This window comes from Pongo abelii, chromosome 14 (assembly GCF_028885655.2).
Source record: "Pongo abelii isolate AG06213 chromosome 14, NHGRI_mPonAbe1-v2.0_pri, whole genome shotgun sequence".
In the NCBI taxonomy this organism is placed as follows: domain Eukaryota; kingdom Metazoa; phylum Chordata; class Mammalia; order Primates; family Hominidae; genus Pongo; species Pongo abelii.
Window position 1 is genome coordinate 55,826,692 of NC_071999.2, and position 19,225 is coordinate 55,845,916.

At 43.2% G+C, this 19,225-nt stretch overlaps 1 protein-coding gene across 4 annotated transcripts in view; it reads right to left on the reverse strand.

The window, feature by feature from the left end:
- Positions 1-18,243, reverse strand: part of DLEU7 (deleted in lymphocytic leukemia 7) — a 54,758-nt gene extending 36,515 nt beyond the window's left edge. For 2 of the 4 annotated variants that reach the window (XR_008512678.2, XM_002824283.5), the window contains exon 1: positions 17,223-18,218. Coding sequence is in view for 1 of the 4 variants with exons in the window: in XM_002824283.5 (XP_002824329.3) it covers positions 17,223-17,681 (459 nt within the window). In the remaining 3 variants the exon portion in view is untranslated. Of the gene's footprint in view, positions 1-13,797; positions 14,001-17,222 lie in introns of all 4 variants that reach the window. The other 2 variants (XR_008512679.2, XR_002911068.3) reach the window with 2 other exon arrangements.
- Between the last annotated feature and the right edge of the window lie 982 nt (positions 18,244-19,225).

Genomic DNA, 19,225 nt, shown 5'->3' on the forward strand with positions numbered 1-19,225 from the left:
GAGCCAAATCATGAGTGAACTCCCATTCACAATTGCAACAAAGATAATAAAATACCAAGGAATACAAATTACAAGGGATGTGAAGGACATCTTCAAGGAGAACTACAAACCACTGCTCAAGGAAATAAGAGAGGACATACACAGATGGAAAAACATTCCATGCTCGTGGATAGGAAGAATGAATATTGTGAAAATGGTCATACTGCCCAAGGTAATTTATAGATTCAATGCTATTCCCATCAAGCTACCATTGACTTTCTTCACAGAATTAGAAAAAGCTACTTTAAATTTCATATGGAACCAAAAAAGAGCCCGTATAGCCAAGACAATCCTAAGCAAAAAGAACAAAGCTGGAGGCATCACGCTACCTGACTTCAAACTATACTACAAGTCTACAGTAACCAAAACAGCATGGTACTGGTACCAAAACAGAGATATAGACAAATGGAACAGAACAGAGGCCTCAGAAATAATGCCACACATCTACAACCATCTGATCTTTGACAAACCTGACAAAAACAAGCAATGGGGAAAGGATTCCCTATTTAAAAAATAGTGTTGGGAAAACTGATTAGCCATATGCCGAAAACCGAAACTGGACCTCTTCCTTACACCTTATACAAAAATTACCTCAAGATGGATTAAAGACTTAAATGTAAGACCTAAAACCATAAAAACCCTAGAAGAAAACCTAGACAATACCATTCAGGACATAGGCATGGGCAAAGACTTCATGACTAAAACACCAAAAACAATGGCAACAAAAGCCAAAATTGATAAATAGGATCTAATTAAACTAAAGAGCTTCTGCACAGCAAAAGAAACTATCATCAGAGTGAACAGGCAACCTACAAATGGGAGAAAATTTTTGCAATCTATCCATCTGACAAAGGGCTAATATCCAGAATCTACAAGGAATTTAAACAAATTTACAAGAAAAAAACAACCCCATCAAAAAGTGGGCAAAGGATATGAACAGACACTTCTCAAAAGAAGACATTTGTGTGGCCAACAAACATACGCAAAAAAAACCTCATCATCACTGGTCATTAGAGAAATGCAAATCAAAACCATAATGAAATACCATCCCATGCCAGTTAGAACAGAGATCATTAAAAAGTCAGGAAACAACATATGCGGGAGAGTATGTGAAGAAATAGGAATGCTTTTACACTGTTGGTGGGAGTGTAAATTAGTTCAACCATTGTGGAAGACAGTGTGGCGATTCCTCAAGGATCTAGAACCAGAAATACCATTAGACCCAGGAATCCCATTACTGGATTATAGGTCATTCTACTATAAACACACATGCACACGTATGTTTATTGCAGCACTATTCACAATAGCAAAGACTTGGAACCAACCCAAATGCCCATCAATGATAGACTGGATAAAGAAAATGTGGCACATATACAACATGGCATACTATGCAGCCATAAAAAAGGATGAGTTCATGTCCTTTGCAGGGACATGGATGAAGCCATGAAGCCATCATTGTTAGCAAACTAACACAGGAACAGAAAACCAAACACTGCATGTTCTCACTCATAAGTGGGAGTTGAACAATGAGAGCACATGTACACAGGGAGGGGAATATCACATACCAGGGCCTGTAGGGGGGTGGGGGGCTAGGGGAGGGATAGCATTAGGAGAAATACCTAATGTAGATGATGGGTTGATGGATGCAGCAAACCACCATGGCACGTGTATACCTATGTAACAAACCTGCACATTCTGCACAGAACTTAAAGTATAATAAAAAAATTAACTCCTCTATTTCAGAACTCAAACACTCATCAGATTTGCCCCAGATCCCAAATGATGCCAGGTGCAGTAATGGCTCACAGAGCCAAGCTCAGCCATGTAGTGTGGGAGACAAGACTGGCAGGAATTATAGAGCTGTAGCTGCTCTGGTGGGGTGACAGGGGCTTCTTGGAAGCAAGCGGGAGAAGCACTAAACCAGTTTTGGGGATGGAACAAAATGCCTACAAGTGAATCGTTTCATATTTCTTTTTTGGCCATCTTCACACTATTTTTCTTAAGATTGACTGAGTGTTATGAGTTAGGTACGAAGCTCAAAAATTGGCAGGGAGCACATCCAAATGGAAGACTGGCCTGTAGGCCCATCCCTCCTCCCTGCAGCGTAATTGAAAGGGCTTGGCTATTCGAGAGATATTCAAGGCATCAAACCTACACCCCATGTAAAACCAACCCTGGGCTAATCAGAGACCGCCCAGCTGGAGGTCTCCTTTCCTCAGCTCTGTTCTCTCCTACCCACTGTGAGGGAGGTCTCTCGGAAAAACCGCCACACTGTGTACTTTTCTGCATTCTGCGTTGTGCATTTATTAGGAATGCACACATCTGGAATTCTTGAACAACTGAAAATGCACCTGCAAAATCTTAAAACAGAAGACAAGTTAAGCCTTTTTTTAAAGCTTGGTACTGAAAATAAACACTCTCATCATAACTGAAGTCTTGAAGACAAAAAGAATCTAGCAGTGTGAGTCCATTTGAAAGCCTGTTTTCTGAAACCAACACCAGTGGATAATAAGGTCAAAAACCCAATATGACTTAATAGGCTCTAAAATGCAGATAACATTTAAACAATCCACAAGGATTGTGCTTTTTTCTCCTACCATGTCACCTTCAAAATCACTTCTAAATCTACGTAAATTGTAAATCAGCTTGTACTCACTTAACCACCGGCTCTACAACAAGTTGGCTCTTTTCAAAACAGTCACATCTTGAGATACCTTGAGCTTTATTCTCTTACACTGGCCTCCACAAGCTTGTTTCTTCTCACATTTCCCCCTCTAGCTCTCCCTGAAGGTTTCACATCCTCTACGGAGAGCACGAAAGAGAGAGATGGAGAGATGGGGGTGGGAGGGCAGCGAGAAAGAGAACAGAAGAGAAGAAAGAGAAGGAAAGAGAGAGGAGGAGAAGAAGAAAGAGAGAGAAGAAGAAAGAAAAAGAGGCCGGGCACAGTGGCTCATCCCTGTAATCCCAGCACTTTGGGAGGCCAAGGCGGGCAGATCACAAGGTCAGGAGATCGAGACCATCCTGGCTAACACGGTGAAACTCTGTCTCTACTAAAAATACAAAAAGTTAACTGGGTGTGGTGGCAGGCACCTATAGTCCCAGCTATTCAGGAGGCTGAGGCAGGAGAATGGCGTGAACCCAGGAGGCAAAGCTTGCAGTGAGCCGAGATCGTGCCACTGCACTCCAGCCTTGGCGACAAAGCAAGACTCTATCTCAAAAGAAAAAGAAAAAAAAAAGGAAAGAAAAAAAGAAAGAGAGAAAGGAAGGAGGCAAGGAAGGAAGAAGTCTGTGTTGAGGCCTCTCCTTAATAAACTTCTCCCTGGCCAACAAGTTGCTCTCCACTAAAGCAGTCCAGTGCTGGGCCCAACAAAAGAACACAAATCCCTTCTCCAGACCCATTAGCACCTCTACACTGGATGTCTACATAAAAGGGGAGTGATGTTTTCTGTTTTAATGGGATGTTGTGGAAAACATACTATCATGAATTACGATTTGCCCCAACTTCATTTGGTTCATCAACATCTGGCTTTGAACTACAAATCACAGGGCCCAGAGCAGTCATCCATCACCTGAACCCAAGGTCAGTCTCAATAGATGTGTAACTGTGTATTAATAAAACACCCATCGGGGAGGAGCCAAGATGGCCGAATAGGAACAGCTCCGGTCTACAGCTCCCAGCGTGAGCGACGCAGAAGACAGGTGATTTCTGCATTTCCATCTGAGGTACCGTGTTCATCTCACTAGGGAGTGCCAGACAGTGGGCGCAGGTCAGTGGGTGAGCACACTGTGCGCCAGCTGAAGCAGGGGCGAGGCATTGCCTCACTCGGGAAGCGCAAGGGGTCAGGGAGTTCCCTTTCCAGGGGTGACAGACGGTACCTGGAAAATCGGGCCACGCCCACCCAAATACTGTGCTTTTCCGATGGGCTTAGGAAACGGTGCACCAGGAGATTATAGCCCGCACCTGGCTCAGAGGGTCCTACGCCCACGGAGTCTCCCTGATTGCTAGCACAGCAGTCTGAGATCAAACAGCAAGGCAGCAGCAAGGCTGGGGGAGGGGCGCCCGCCATTGCCCAGGCTCGCTTAGGTAAACAAAGCAGCCAGAAAGCTTGAACTGGGTGGAGCCCACCACAGCTCAAGGAGGCCTGCCTGCCTCTGTAGGCTCCACCTCTGGGGGCAGGGCACATACAAACAAAAAGACAGCAGTAACCTCTGCAGACTTAAATGTCCCTGTCTGACAGCTTTGAGGAGAGCAGTGGTTCTCCCAGCACGCAGCTGGAGATCTGAGAACGGGCAGACTGCCTCCTCAAGTGGGTCCCTGACCCCTGACCCCCGAGCAGCCTAACTGGGAGGCACCCCCCAGCAGGGGCAGACTGACACCTCACACGGCCGGCCAGGTACTCCAACAGACCTGCAGCTGAGGGTCCTGTCTGTTAGAAGGAAAACTAACAGAAAGGACATCCACACCAAAAACCCATCTGTACATCACCATCATCAAAGACCAAAAGTAGATAAAACCACAAAGATGGGGAAAAAACAGAGCAGAAAAACTGGAAACTCTAAAAAGCAGAGTGCCTCTCCTCCTCCAAAGGAACGCAGTTCCTCACCAGCAACAGAACAAAGCTGGACAGAGAATGACTTTGATGAGCTGAGAGAAGAAGGCTTCAGACGATCAAACTACTCCGAGCTACGGGAGGATATTCAAACCAAAGGCAAAGAAGTTGAAAACTTTGAAAACAATTTAGAAGAATGTATAACTAGAATAACCAATACAGAGAAGTGCTTAAAGGAGCTGATGGAGCTGAAAACCAAGGCTCGAGAACTACGTGAAGAATGCAGAAGCCTCAGGAGCCAATGCGATCAACTGGAAGAAAGGTATCAGCCATGGAAGATGAAATGAATGAAATGAAGCGAGAAAGGAAGTCTAGACAAAAAAGAATAAAAAGAAATGAGCAAAGCCTCCAAGAAATGTGGGACTATGTGAAAAGACCAAATCTATGTCTGATTGGTGTACCTGAAAGTGACGGGGAGAATGGAACCAAGTTGGAAAACACTCTGCAGGATATTATCCAGGAGAACTTCCCCAATCTAGCAAGGCAGGCCAACATTCAGATTCAGGAAATACAGAGAATGCCACAAAGATACTCCTCGAGAAGAGCAACTCCAACACACATAATTGTCAGATTCACCAAAGTTGAAATGAAGGAAAAAATGTTAAGGGCAGCCAGAGAGAAAGGTCGGGTTACCCTCAAAGGGAAGCCCATCAGACTAACAGCGGATCTCTCGACAGAAACCCTACAAGCCAGGAGAGAGTGGGGGCCAATATTCAACATTCTTAAAGAAAAGAATTTTCAACCCAGAATTTCATATCCAGCCAAACTAAGCTTCATAAGTGAAGGAGAAATAAAATCCTTTACAGACAAGCAAATGCTGAGAGATTTTGTCACCACCAGGCCTGCCCTAAAAGAGTTCCTGAAGGAAGCGCTAAACATGGAAAGGCACAACCGGTACCAGCCACTGCAAAATCATGCCAAAATGTAAAGACCATCGAGACTAGGAAGAGACTGCATCAACTAACGAGCAAAATAACCAGCTAACATCATAATGACAGGATCAAATTCACACATAACAATATTAACTTTAAATGTAAATGGACTAAATGCTCCAATTAAAAGACACAGACTGGCAAATTGGATAAAGACTCAAGACCCATCAGTGTGCTGTATTCAGGAAACCCATCTCACGTGCAGAGACACACATAGGCTCAAAATAAAAGGATGGAGGAAGATCTACCAAGCAAATGGAAAACAAAAAAAGGCAGGGGTTGCAATCCTAGTCTCTGATAAAACAGACTTTAAACCAACAAAGATCAAAAGAGACAAAGAAGGCCATTACATAATGGTAAAGGGATCAATTCAACAAGAAGAGCTAACTATCCTAAATATATATGCACCCAATACAGGAGCACCCAGATTCATAAAGCAAGTCCTGAGTGACCTACAAAGAGACTTAGACTCCCACACATTAATAATCGGAGACTTTAACACCCCACTGTCAACATTAGACAGATCAACAACACAGAAAGTCAACAAGGATACCCAGGAATTGAACTCAGCTCTGCACCAAGTGGACCTAATAGACATCTACAGAACTCTCCACCCCAAATCAACAGAATATACATTTTTTTCAGCACCACACCACACCTATTCCAAAATTGACCACGTACTTGGAAGTAAAGCTCTCCTCAGTAAATGTAAAAGAACAGAAATTATAACAAACTATCTCTCAGATCACAGTGCAATCAAGCTAGAACTCAGGATTAAGAATCTCACTCAAAACCGCTCAACTACATGGAAACTGAACAACCTGCTCCTGAATGACTACTGGGTACATAACGAAATGAAGCCAGAAATAAAGATGTTCTTTGAAACCAACGAGAACCAAGACACAACATACCAGAATCTCTGGGATGCATTCAAAGCAGTGTGTAGAGGGAAATTTATAGCACTAAATGCCCATAAGAGAAAGCAGGAAAGATCCAAAATTGACACCCTAACATCACAATTAAAAGAACTAGAAAAGCAAGAGCAAACACATTCAAAAGCCAGCAGAAGGCAAGAAATAACTAAAATCAGAGCAGAACTGAAGGAAATAGAGACACAAAAAACCCTTCAAAAAATTAATGAATCCAGGAGCTGGTTTTTTGAGAGGATCAACAAAATTGATAGACCGCTAGCAAGATTAATAAAGAAAAAAAGAGAGAAGAATCAAATAGATGCAATAAAAAATGATAAAGGGGATATCACCACCGATCCCACAGAAACACAAACTACCATCAGAGAATACTACAAACACCTCTACGCAAATAAACTAGAAAATCTAGAAGAAATGGATAAATTCCTCAACACATACACCCTCCCAAGACTAAACCAGGAAGAAGTTGAATCTCTGAATAGACCAATAACAGGAGCTGAAATTGTGGCAATAATCAATAGCTTACCAACCAAAAAGAGTCCAGAACCAGATGGATTCACAGCTGAATTCTACAGAGGTACAAGAAGGAACTGGTACCATTCCTTCTGAAACTATTCCAATCAATAGAAAAAGAGGGAATCCTCCCTAACTCATTTTATGAGGCCAGCATCATCCTGATACCAAAGCTGGGCAGAGACACAACCAAAAAAGAGAATTTTAGACCAATATCCTTGATGAACATTGATGCAAAAATCCTCAATAAAATACTGGCAAACAGAATCCAGCAGCACATCAAAAAGCTTATCCACCATGATCAAGTGGGCTTCATCCCTGGGATGCAAGGCTGGTTCAATATATGCAAATCAATAAATGTAATCCAGCATATAAACAGAACCAAAGACAAAAACACATGATTATCTCAATAGATGCAGAAAAGGCCTTTGACAAAATTCAACAACGCTTCATGCTAAAAACTCTCAATAAATTAGGTATTGATGGGACGTATCTCAAAATAATAAGAGCTATCTATGACAAACCCACAGCCAATATCATACTGAATGGGCAAAAACTGGAAGCATTCCCTTTGAAAACTGGCACAAGACAGGGATGCCCTCTCTCACCACTTCTATTCAACATAGTGTTGGAAGTTCTGGCCAGGGCATTCAGGCAAGAGAAGGAAATAAAGGGTATTCAATTAGGAAAAGAGGAAGTCAAATTGTCCCTGTTTGCAGACGACATGATTGTATATCTAGAAAACCCCATTGTCTCAGCCCAAAGTCTCCTTAAGCTGATAAGCAACTTCAGCAAAGTCTCAGGATACAAAATCAATGTACAAAAATCACAAGCATTCTTATACACCAATAACAGACAAACAGAGAGCCAAATCATGAGTGAACTCCCATTCACAATTGCTTCAAAGAGAATAAAATACCTAGGAATCCAACTTACAAGGGATGTGAAGGACCTCTTCAAGGAGAACTACAAACCACTGCTCAAGGAAATAAAAGAGGATACAAACAAATGGAAGAACATTCCATGCTCATGGGTAGGAAGAATTAATACCGTGAAAATGGCCATACTGCCCAAGGTAATTTACAGATTCAATGCCATCCCCATCAAGCTACCAATGACTTTCTTCACAGAATTGGAAAAAACTACTTTAAAGTTCATATGGAACCAAAAAAGAGCCCGTATTGCCAAGTCAATCCTAAGCCAAAAGAACAAAGCTGGAGGCATCACACTACCTGACTTCAAACTATACTACAAGGCTACAGTAACCAAAACAGCATGGTACTGGTACCAAAACAGAGATATAGATGAATGGAACAGAACAGAGCCGTCAGAAATAACGCCACATATCTACAACTATCTGATCTTTGACAAACCTGAGAAAAACAAGAAATGGGGAAAGGATTCCCTATTTAATAAATGGTGCTGGGAAAACTGGCTAGCCATATGGAGAAAGCTGAAACTGGATCCCTTCCTTACACCTTATACAAAAATCAATTCAAGATGGATTAAAGACTTAAATGTTAGACCTAAAACCATAAAAACCCTAGAAGAAGACCTAGGCAATACCATTCAGGACATAGGCATGGGCAAGGACTTCATGTCTAAAACACCAAAAGCAATGGCAACAAAAGCCAAAATTGACAAATGGGATCTAATTAAACTAAAGAGCTTCTGCACAGCAAAGGAAAGTACCATCAGAGTGAACAGGCAACCTACAAAATGGGAGAAAATTTTTGCATTCTATTCATCTGACAAAGGGCTAATATCCAGAATCTACAATGAACTCCAACAAATTTACAAGAAAAAAACAAACAACCCCATCAAAAAGTGGGCGAAGGACATGAACAGACACTTCTCAAAAGAAGACATTTATGCAGCCAAAAAACACATGAAAAAATGCTCACCATCACTGGCCATCAGAGAAATGCAAATCAAAACCACAATGAGATACCATCTCACACCAGTTAGAATGGCAATCATTAAAAAGTCAGGAAACAACAGGTGCTGGAGAGGATGTGGAGAAATAGGAACACTTTTACACTGTTGGTGGGACTGTAAACTAGTTCAACCCTTGTGGAAGTCAGTGTGGCGATTCCTCAGGGATCTAGAACTAGAAATTCCATTCGACCCAGCCATCCCATTACTGGGTATATACCCAAAGGACTATAAATCATGCTGCTATAAAGACACATGCACACGTATGTTTATTGCAGCATTATTCACAATAGCAAAGACTTGGAACCAACCCAAATGTCCAACAATGATAGACTGGATTAAGAAAATGTGGCACATATACACCATGGAATACTATGCAGCCATAAAAAATGATGAGTTCATGTCCTTTGTAGGGACATGGATGAAATTGGAAATCATCATTCTCAGTAAACTATCGCAAGAACAAAAAACCAAACACCACATATTCTCACTTATAGGTGGGAATTGAACAATGAGTACACATGGACACAGGAAGGGGAACATCACACTTCGGGGACTGTTGTGGGGTGGGGGGAGGGGGGAGGGATAGCATTGGGAGATATACCTAATGCTAGATGACGAGTTGGTGGGTGCAGCGCACCAGCATGGCACATGTATACATATGTAACTTACCTGCACATTGCGCACATGTACCATAGAGCCTAAAGTATAATAATAATACTAAGAAGAAGAAGAAGAATAATAATAATAAAAAGAAAAAAAAAAGAATACATAAAAAAATAAAAAAATAAAATAAATAAAAAAAAAGACTTAAACGTTAGACCTAAAACCATAAAAACCCTAGAAGAAAACCTAGGCATTACCATTCAGGACACAGGCATGGGCAAGGACTTCATGTCTAAAACACCAAAAGCAATGGCAACAAAAGCCAAAATTGACAAATGGGATCTAATTAAACTAAAGAGCTTCTGCACAGCAAAAGAAACTACCATCAGAGTGAACAGGCAACCTACAAAATGGGAGAAAATTTTCACAACCTACTCATCTGACAAAGGGCTAATATCCAGAATCTACAATGAACTCCAACAAATTTACAAGAAAAAAACAAACAACCCCATCAAAAAGTGGGCGAAGGACATGAACAGACACTTCTCAAAAGAAGACATTTATGCAGCCAAAAAACACATGAAAAAATGCTCACCATCACTGGCCATCAGAGAAATGCAAATCAAAACCACAATGAGATACCATCTCACACCAGTTAGAATGGCGATCATTAAAAAGTCAGGAAACAACAGGTGCTGGAGAGGATGTGGAGAAATAGGCACACTTTTACACTGTTGGTGGGACTGTAAACTAGTTCAAACCTTGTGGAAGTCAGTGTGGTGATCCTCAGGGATCTAGAACTAGAAATTCCATTTGACCCAGCCATCCCATTACTGGGTATATACCCAAAGGACTATAAATCATGCTGCTATAAAGACACATGCACACGTATGTTTATTGCGGCATTATTCACAATAGCAAAGACTTGGAACCAACCCAAATGTCCAACAACGATAGACCTGATGAAGAAAATGTGGCACATATACACCATGGAATACTATGCAGCCATAAAAAATGATGAGTTCATGTCCTTCGTAGGGACATGGATGAAACTGGAAATCATCATTCTCAGTAAACTATCGCAAGAACAAAAAACCAAACACCGCATGTTCTCACTCATAGATGGGAATTGAACAATGAGAACACATGGACACAGGAAGGGGAACATCACACTTTGGGGACTGTTGTGGGGTGGGGGGAGGGGGGAGGGATAGCATTGGGAGATATACCTAATGCTAGATGACGAGTTAGTGGGTGCAGCGCACCAGCATGGCACATGTATACATATGTAACTAACCTGCACATTGCGCACATGTACCATAAAACCTAAAGCATAATAATAATAAAATAAAATAAAAGAACAAAAAACACCCAATGAAGAACCAAAGTATTAGCCAGTCACCATTAAAAAGTCTATCATCCACAGGAAATTAAACATTTTTACTTGTGGTGTACCCACTGGAAATGCACACAAATAACTAAGGCTCCTGTTGCATTTGCTTTGGGTACCACACCATTTCCAGCTAAAAATCCAGTGAAAAGCACTTTTGTGATGGGTATAAGCACTTGATTCAGGGATGCTCACCAGGCAAACCCAAAAATTGTAAAATAAAACACTGTAACATTTTCACCAGGATGTCAAACATAAGTAGTTTTGTTTTAGGCCTTTCCTGAAGTATCTTTCCCTAAATGTTCATTTCAGAAAGCTTTTATGTCCTGATTTTCATATCATTCATATTATAAGAAATTGCAAAGCTATACATAAGCTACTTCTAGAGCAGTCACCGTATCCATGGGTTAGGGGGAGAGAATAACAGAAATTCTGTGACTCATCACTGCACCTTTTTTCTAACATAAAAGCATGATTTTGTCACAGATAATGAGTACCACCCTTGGCTATGGCTACTGATTATATAACGGTGAGCATTTATGTCTTCAATAGTATGTTAGTAATCTTTGAAGACACAAATCTCAAATTTGCAGAAGCTGGCTTCACTTGTTCAGAGGAAGACATTGATGATGAGTGCTTTTTTCCCCAATGGGAAAAAGATTTGATTATTATTATTACCGTTAAAAGGTTGATGCCTCATGAATTCGTACTGACTGTTATTTTTGTGAATTCTGTTCTTGATATTAACAAATACAGATACTTCTGGAAAGTGGCAGCGACACATTCAAATGTTTTCAAAGTTTGCTAATGACAAGGAAGGGAAGGATGGGAATTCATGGGGCTGGGTATTTAGAGAAAGCTTTAAGCATGTTTATGGACCAAAAGGGTCAGCAGAAAGGGGCAGTAGAAAATATAAGGGGAGAGAAAATTGATAGAAACAGGTCCAGGGGCAAGTGAAAGATTTGCTTATTATTTTTTTTACCAATGGGAAAAAAAGCACTCATCATCATTGTCTTCCTCTGAACAAGTCAATATTCATACTTGGAGTTTGCAATGACTGCGAAGCCAAAGCCAGCAGTTTTATGACTGCTGCTCTTGCAACACAGAATGAGAAAACCAGCAAGGACTATCAAACATGAGGGAATAATTGGTACCAGAATGCGCTCACTGAAACAGGTGACCTCACAGGCAGGTTTCATCTGCAAGGGCAAAAACGTTCTTCTGCCTCTGAAAGTTAGCTTCCGCCACAATTTCCATGAAACTTGCTTTAGAACAGAACTCTTGGAAACTATAAATGTTTTTAATTCTCAGAGGAAGATAGACAAAACTCAATCAGAGTAACTTCATAATTGGCTTGGCTAACGGTCCCTATGTGAGTTAGTCATTTTCAGCAGTTTAAAAAATCCTAGACTAGCTTCCTTCTGGTGTCCTGCACACTTCTATGCTCCCTTTGGGTGGCAAATATCGAATGCATTCCTGCTAGTATTACTAGTTTGACAGTGATGTCCTGAGTTTACCTGGTGCTTTCTGTCACTGTATCAGATGGCCATGATGGAAGGAGGTACAGAGATCATCCAGTGTTATGGACTAAATTGTGTGGTCCCCTCATTCATATGTTCAACCCCCAATGTGACTATATTTGGAGATAGGGTCTTAGCGAGGTAAAGATAAAATGAAGTTACAAGGTGGCTTGAATCTGATAGGACTGGTGTTCTTATAAGAAGAGACACCAAAGACATGCAAAGCTTTCTCTCTCTGCTTGCACGCACTGCGGACGGGCCACGTGAGGACACAGCGAGAAGGCAGCTGTCTGCAAGCCAGGAAGGAAGCTCTTACTAGAAATGGAATTTGTTGGCACCATGATTTTGGACTTCCAACCTCCAGAACAGGGAGAATATAAATGTCTGTTATTTAAGTCACCCCGTCTGTGGTATTTTGCTATGGCAGCGGAGCTGCCAGGCTACGATGTGACTGTTGTAGTCCAAGCAGTGTACACAGTGCAGAGCATGTACAACTACGGCCCCTAAGATCTCTCACATACACAATTTCAGCATGATGTTCATAACACCCCTAAGGGCAAGCACTGTGATATAGGAGAATAAGTTAGATGAAACCCATCACTTCTTAGCTGCAGGGTCTTGAGCAAAGTCCTCAATTCCTCCAAGCCTCAGTTTCCTCCTGTTATAAATGTTTGTTAAGCTGGTTAAATCTAGTCTCTGCAGCAAATTTAATAAGATTTGGTACTGTTAAGCATTTTTCATCCACCATGAAGAAACGCACTGCATGGGTGTTTGCATGTGTATGATCATTTCTAAGTGTTCAAAAGGAATACTATGTTGGTTTCTTTAATTAAAGAGTAAAATCCTATTTTTAAATGTCTGTTATCATTGTGGTGAGAATTTTTCTGCCTTCATGCCTGCAAATTTCACTGCCTTAACCTTCTGGTGGATTGATCAGTGAGTCACTCACTGGTGACACCTCTAAGCCTGTCACTAGGCATGAGGCTAAAGCTGACCTCTAGATAGTGTAGGCTTCCTGGAAATCTCTTTGGGTCATCCTAAGTGTGTTTTTGTCGATAGTTCCAGAAAAGTAGAAACAGAGTTCATGGATCATATTCATTAATATCAAGAATAGAATTCACAAAAATAACAGTCAATAAGAATTCATGAGGCATCAACCTGTTAACAGTAATAATAATGATAATCATAATAGCTCAAAAAGATGGAGATTAACTTTGGGAAGCCACTGACTAAATGCATTATCTCAGTAACCCTTTAGGTTAGATACCATTGTCCTCATTATACAGGGAGGAAACTGAGGGACAGAAAGGCTAAGTAACTTACCCAAGGGCCAATGACAGGAAGTGGAAGAGTAGGTTTGAAATGCTCCATGGGACTTGACTGCTGTGCTATGCTGTCTCCACTGCAGGATCTCTAATGCCTGTCATCTGCGCCATGGGCTTTAGTTCAAGTGAGTCTTCCTCCTACCTTCTGTGGTAAGTAACACCACCAAAGAGATCTGATGTTGGGGAGGTTCCCACATACTTCTAGGTGATACAAAATAGTTATTTCCATTCCCGGAAATCCTCCTAAAAGGATTTCTGAAATCATTCTATTGTATAAAATCTGTATGTTCCTAATTTAAAAATATACAAAACACCTTTCCAAGTCATTTGAATTAACACTAGTATTAAGGAAGCTAAGTCCGCATAACCAGCCCCCTGGAAAGACAGAATGCTATCTCCTCAAGTCTAAGTGCTGTGTAATCATTACTCTATCTCAAACGGAGATATTACCTATTCTGCAAACAGCAAACCAAGCAAAATTCCTAGGTGCTGCCAAGGGAACAAATCATGCAGAGAAACTGCTCTCTGCTTCTCTCGAAAGCCCTGGCTATTCCCAGGGGCCCTAAAACTCATTATCCCTCTGCGGGTGAATAGCAGATTCCAGTAGCTGTATACTTCTAGAAAGTGGAAGCAATACATCTAAATGTTTTCAAAGTTTGCTCATGACAAGGAAGGGAAGGATGGGGACTCAAGGGGTGGGTAAGTAAAGAGTGTTATGGACCAAGAGGGTCAGCAAAGAGGGGGCAGTAGAAAATGTAAGGAGAGAAAACATTGATAGAAACAGGAGCAAGTGAAAGATTTGCTCCAGTGGAATTAACATGAATATACATGGGGATGGGGGGCAGCACTTGAATTTTAGAGACAAAAATGAAGATGAGTAGAAATGCAATTTTTTAGGTAGAAAGATATTTCTGTCCACTGGCCTCTATTTTCTCAGAAAAGGTGTGAGAGGGTTGAGGTTTGGATGAAGAAGGCTTGAGGAGGATGGAAAATGTTTAGAATCAAAAGTCAATTAGAAAGGGCTAAAAGGACCGGGCGTGGAGGTGCATGCCTGTAATCCCAGTTACTCGGAAGGCTGTGGCAGGAGAATCGCTTGAACCCAGGAGGCGGAGGTTGCGGTGAGCCGAGATCACGCCATTGCACTCCAGCCTGGGCGACAAGAGCGAAAACTCCGTCTCAAAAAAAAAAAAAAAAAAAGAAAGGGCTAAAAGGATTTCCAAGTAGAAGTGACTGTGGCATTAAGCTAAAATGGCATAGTTTATAGTGGACTGCTTCCAGAGCAGAAGACACGGGGTTTAGTCCATTGCCACTGAGTTGGGTCAAGCCCTTAGACAACTGTCTTCTGACCTGACTTTCAAACTGAAACCTACCCTTCTGTGATTTATCCAGGCTTCTGTGACTTACCTACCCTCTGCTTGCAAGACAATCCAAGGTCCTCAGCATGACACACAGGCCTTTCCCTAACTGGCCCCTATTTGTGTCTCCAGCATCAGTTTTTGCCTTCTGCCATATTGAACTTAACTGTAGTTCCTCCAGAGCCTCAGGCCCTTTCAGTGCTGCTGGGCCTTAACCAAAGGATTCTCCTGAAATATTTTTCCCTTTAATGTCTGGGAAATAACATGTATTTTTTTTTTAAACGCTGCCTCCTCTGAGAAGCCTTCCAGGGTCACCTTAGGTAAAACTGATTGTCAGTTTCTCTTTTTGCCAGCCTTACCTATGCCCTGTATGTGCTACTGACATCACAAGTCACTTCATATTTCATCTATTTTAAAATGCACTTTTATTCACATTTTTTAAAAATCCCTGAAATCAGCCAGATGTGGTGGTACATATTTGTAGTTGCAGCTACTCAGGAGGCTGAGGCAGAAGGATCACTTGAGCCCAGGGCTCAAGGCTGTAGTGTTATGATCGCATCTGCGAATGGCTACCGCACTGCAGCCTTGGCAACACAGGTAGACCTTGTCTCAAATTAAAAAAAAAAAAAAAACCCTTAAATTAGCATGTAACTTATAATCAATGGTGTATCATAGTTTAATGACAGGATTAAAAAAAAATGTTGGTGTTACCAAAAAAAAAAAAAAAGTACATCTTACATTGGAGAGCATTTGGTGAAATGCAGCTTCATTTTCTAACTTTCTAAAGTGAGTTTGGAGTGCTTCTCATCTTGCCTCCCACCCCACCATCCCCACCACCTTTGGCAGTGTCTGGAGACATTTTTGGCTGTATCAACTTGCGACGAGGAATATGCTGCTGGCATCTAACACGTAGAGGCGAGAGATGCTGCTAAACATCCTATAATACATAGGACAACCCCCGACAACAAAGAATTAGCCAGGTCAAAATGTGAATAGTACAGAGATTGAGAAACCCCTATGTAGAGAAACAATACCTATTGGGGTATATAATAGGCTTTATTATGTTTGATTTTAAATAAATCTTTTACAGTGTATAGTGCAACTTAATATATAGCAACTTTTTCCAAACCTTGGCTTGTACAGAATAGCAACTCTTGAGACATATTCTAAGCTCTCCTCATCACCCCTCCCCAACTCCTTCTGCTAGATGCCCCAGGGAAATCAATACAGCAATGCTCCTGGTCAAAATCTGAAAGCCAGAATGTCTCAGAGAGATTCGTGACCTTAAACCAATTAGGTTAGTTAATGGCAAGTCCAGGACTGAAACCCAGACCCCCAGATTTCCGCAATCTCACTCAGCCTGGGAGACAGCTGCTCCCTTCCCGGGCTAAATTGGCTAACACAGTTTGGTACCTTAAGAGGAAACGTGCCCTACCTATATGAGCTGGGTGACTTAGCAAGAGTTTAGCATTTAGTATTCACGCTTTAACACCCGGGACCCACCCGGCTCTCACCCCACTTTATGAGAATGTAGGTTGACTCTGTAAGACCCCTTAGCTCTGTGGGGAATTGGATTTATGCAAAAAATAATAGTGATTCATGAATGTGAAGGAACTTTAAATAAAAGTAGTTGATTTCATCATACAAAAGGCAGAAGGGACTTAGTAAGTGTATTTAAGGCTCTGGAGGAAGCGTTATTAATTTGGAAAGTGGGTGGGGGGAGCTGTCCTCTATCTCTACAAGCTGCACGTGCGGAAAGGGCCTTTCTAGCGCAGGAAGCTGATTTATGTGAGAGAGGAAGGAGTTCCAGGGGGAGGTTTTGGCAAGGCAGTCCCCACATCTCGGTTGTGCCAGCCAGGCGGGCCTCAGGTGGGTGTGGGGCTCCCTGCCCCTCCTGCTGAGTCCCCAGAGTGTCCCCCGCCCTCTTCCTTCTCCCACCGGGGCTGAATCACAGTGGGCAGCAGTGTTTGGGATCCTGCGATCCACCCATCGCCATCCCAGCAGCCCCACCCTTGGAGAATGGGAGGTTACCCTGCACGCCAGAGGGGATGGCGGGGGCCAGACTCACCTTCAGGTGGATGGGAAAGGACCGCTCCTGCTGGAGGGGCCCCAGCAGCGTCTGCTCCACGCTGACCAGCTCCGAAGTCGAGTCCACCACGCGGGCCAGCGCGCTGCGCATCGCCATCCGGGCCAGGGTGCAGGGCCTGCGGTCCCGGGGGAAGGGCAGCAACTCGGCGCCCCCCTCAGCGCCTCGCACTACCTCCTCCTCTGGAGAGTTCGCCCGCGCCGCAGTCCGCCGACTCCTGGTCCCCACGCCCTCGCCCTGCTCCTCGCGCCGGGGCCCCGGCCGGGCCCGCGGCGGGCCTGAGCCACGGGCTGGAGCGGTGGACACGTGGTCTGGGTCCCGCGGGTTCCCGGGGACGCCTAGACCGTCCCCCCAGCCCCACTCCTGCTGCAGCAGCTGCAAGGTCTGCAGAGCCACCATTTGGTGGCTGATGGAGGCCACTAAGGGCGCAGGGCTGGCCATCGCCTCCGCTGGCGGCTCGGCGTGCTCCGCGTGCAGGTGGAGCAGCAGCGAGGGAGGCGGGGGCGTTGGGGTCGCCAGGGTCACATTTTCTAACCCGCAGCTCCTCGGCCTCTGGGTCTCACAGCGTGTGTGGTCGGCCCCGCCCCCGGCTCTGAATCGGTGACCCGTGCTGGCCTCTGCCTTCGCCCGAAGTCCGAATCAGGCGTGTTCTGACCCAAAGCTGCCTGACGCGCTGCTCGGTGTGCACTTGAAAATCAGCGAAATGCTGAGCGCTGCTTCTTCCCTCTCTCCAGGGCTTTGATGAGAAAACGTGCTGCTTTGTGCGGGCGCATCCATCGGCGGGGATACCCCGCCCCCACCTCCTTCGAAGGATGCCTGCCAATGACCACTGAGGTCTGGGAGGTGGGGGTGCAAAAGACCCACTCTAGGGCGAAAGTACGAAGAGCTCTAGAAAAACTTGCAAAAGGAAGACTGTGCCTTTCCCAACCCGAGGGGAATTTTCAGAAACGTGTTGAAGCAGCCTTCAAGGCCTTGCATCCCCCAAACAAAAGAAGGAGGAGTTGTGTATCTGGAAGTTCTGCTCTTCTCTGCTTTGCTCGGTGCCACTTGAGCACCAAGAGCCTGGTGGCTGAACTAGCATCAGCAAGCCTCAAGGCTCAGGCCTGGCACTGCCCAGAAAAGCCTAAATGTTTTTTTGTGTCACTCCCAAAAGACTTAGGCAGCAAGGTTGAAGTTAATCCTTTTATGAGCCATGAACTTAGGGACAGCTGTACAAATAGTTGCTGTTTTTAATTAAACCCAACATGGCTACTTCCTTAACTTAGAAAAAAGCGACTAGCAATGTTATGCTTTGATAGATTGGAAACCGTGGGTGTGTGATCACACTTAAGAAAATAGAAGATATTTGAGAGGAGTGGTATGGAAAACCAGTCCGGAGCAGCATTGTTCCTGCTTGCTTTCTGCAAGGAAAACCACTAGACAACCCAACAGCCCAGTAAAGCCAGGGCAATGGTGCATGCCCATGACAGACAGGTGGGCCCTGGCAGACCTGAGGATGGAATTGCTTTACTCCTTTAGGAGCCAGACTGCACCCTTGGTGCTGTGGAGATCTGGAGAGGCCTTTGAATGAAAAGGCCACACTGGTTAGTCTGTGAGCACAAAAGAATCATCAGAAGAGATATGGAGAGGGATGTTGGGTCTTTTAAGGTTTCTTTAACTCTGGGATAGTATGACCCCATATAATCCTCCCAACTTGCCAGCAAAGGTTCCTTCTCCTTCCCAGTGCTTTCTTCGCCTATGAAAACAAATCTGAATGCCAAGGTAAAGAAAACCTTTCTTAAACAAAAACGAGTATGTTCACACTAATTATAACCAAGTAAAAATGCATGTCTGTGCATTGACAGAGAGGAAATTACTTTGGAGGGAAGTAAATAATTTAATGTTGATTAGATTTTCTTGCCATGAAGTTACTTAAGTTCATAATAAAAAAATAGAAAGAAAAATTTTTCTTTTTTAAAAAAATCTTCAAATGTTGAAATATATTA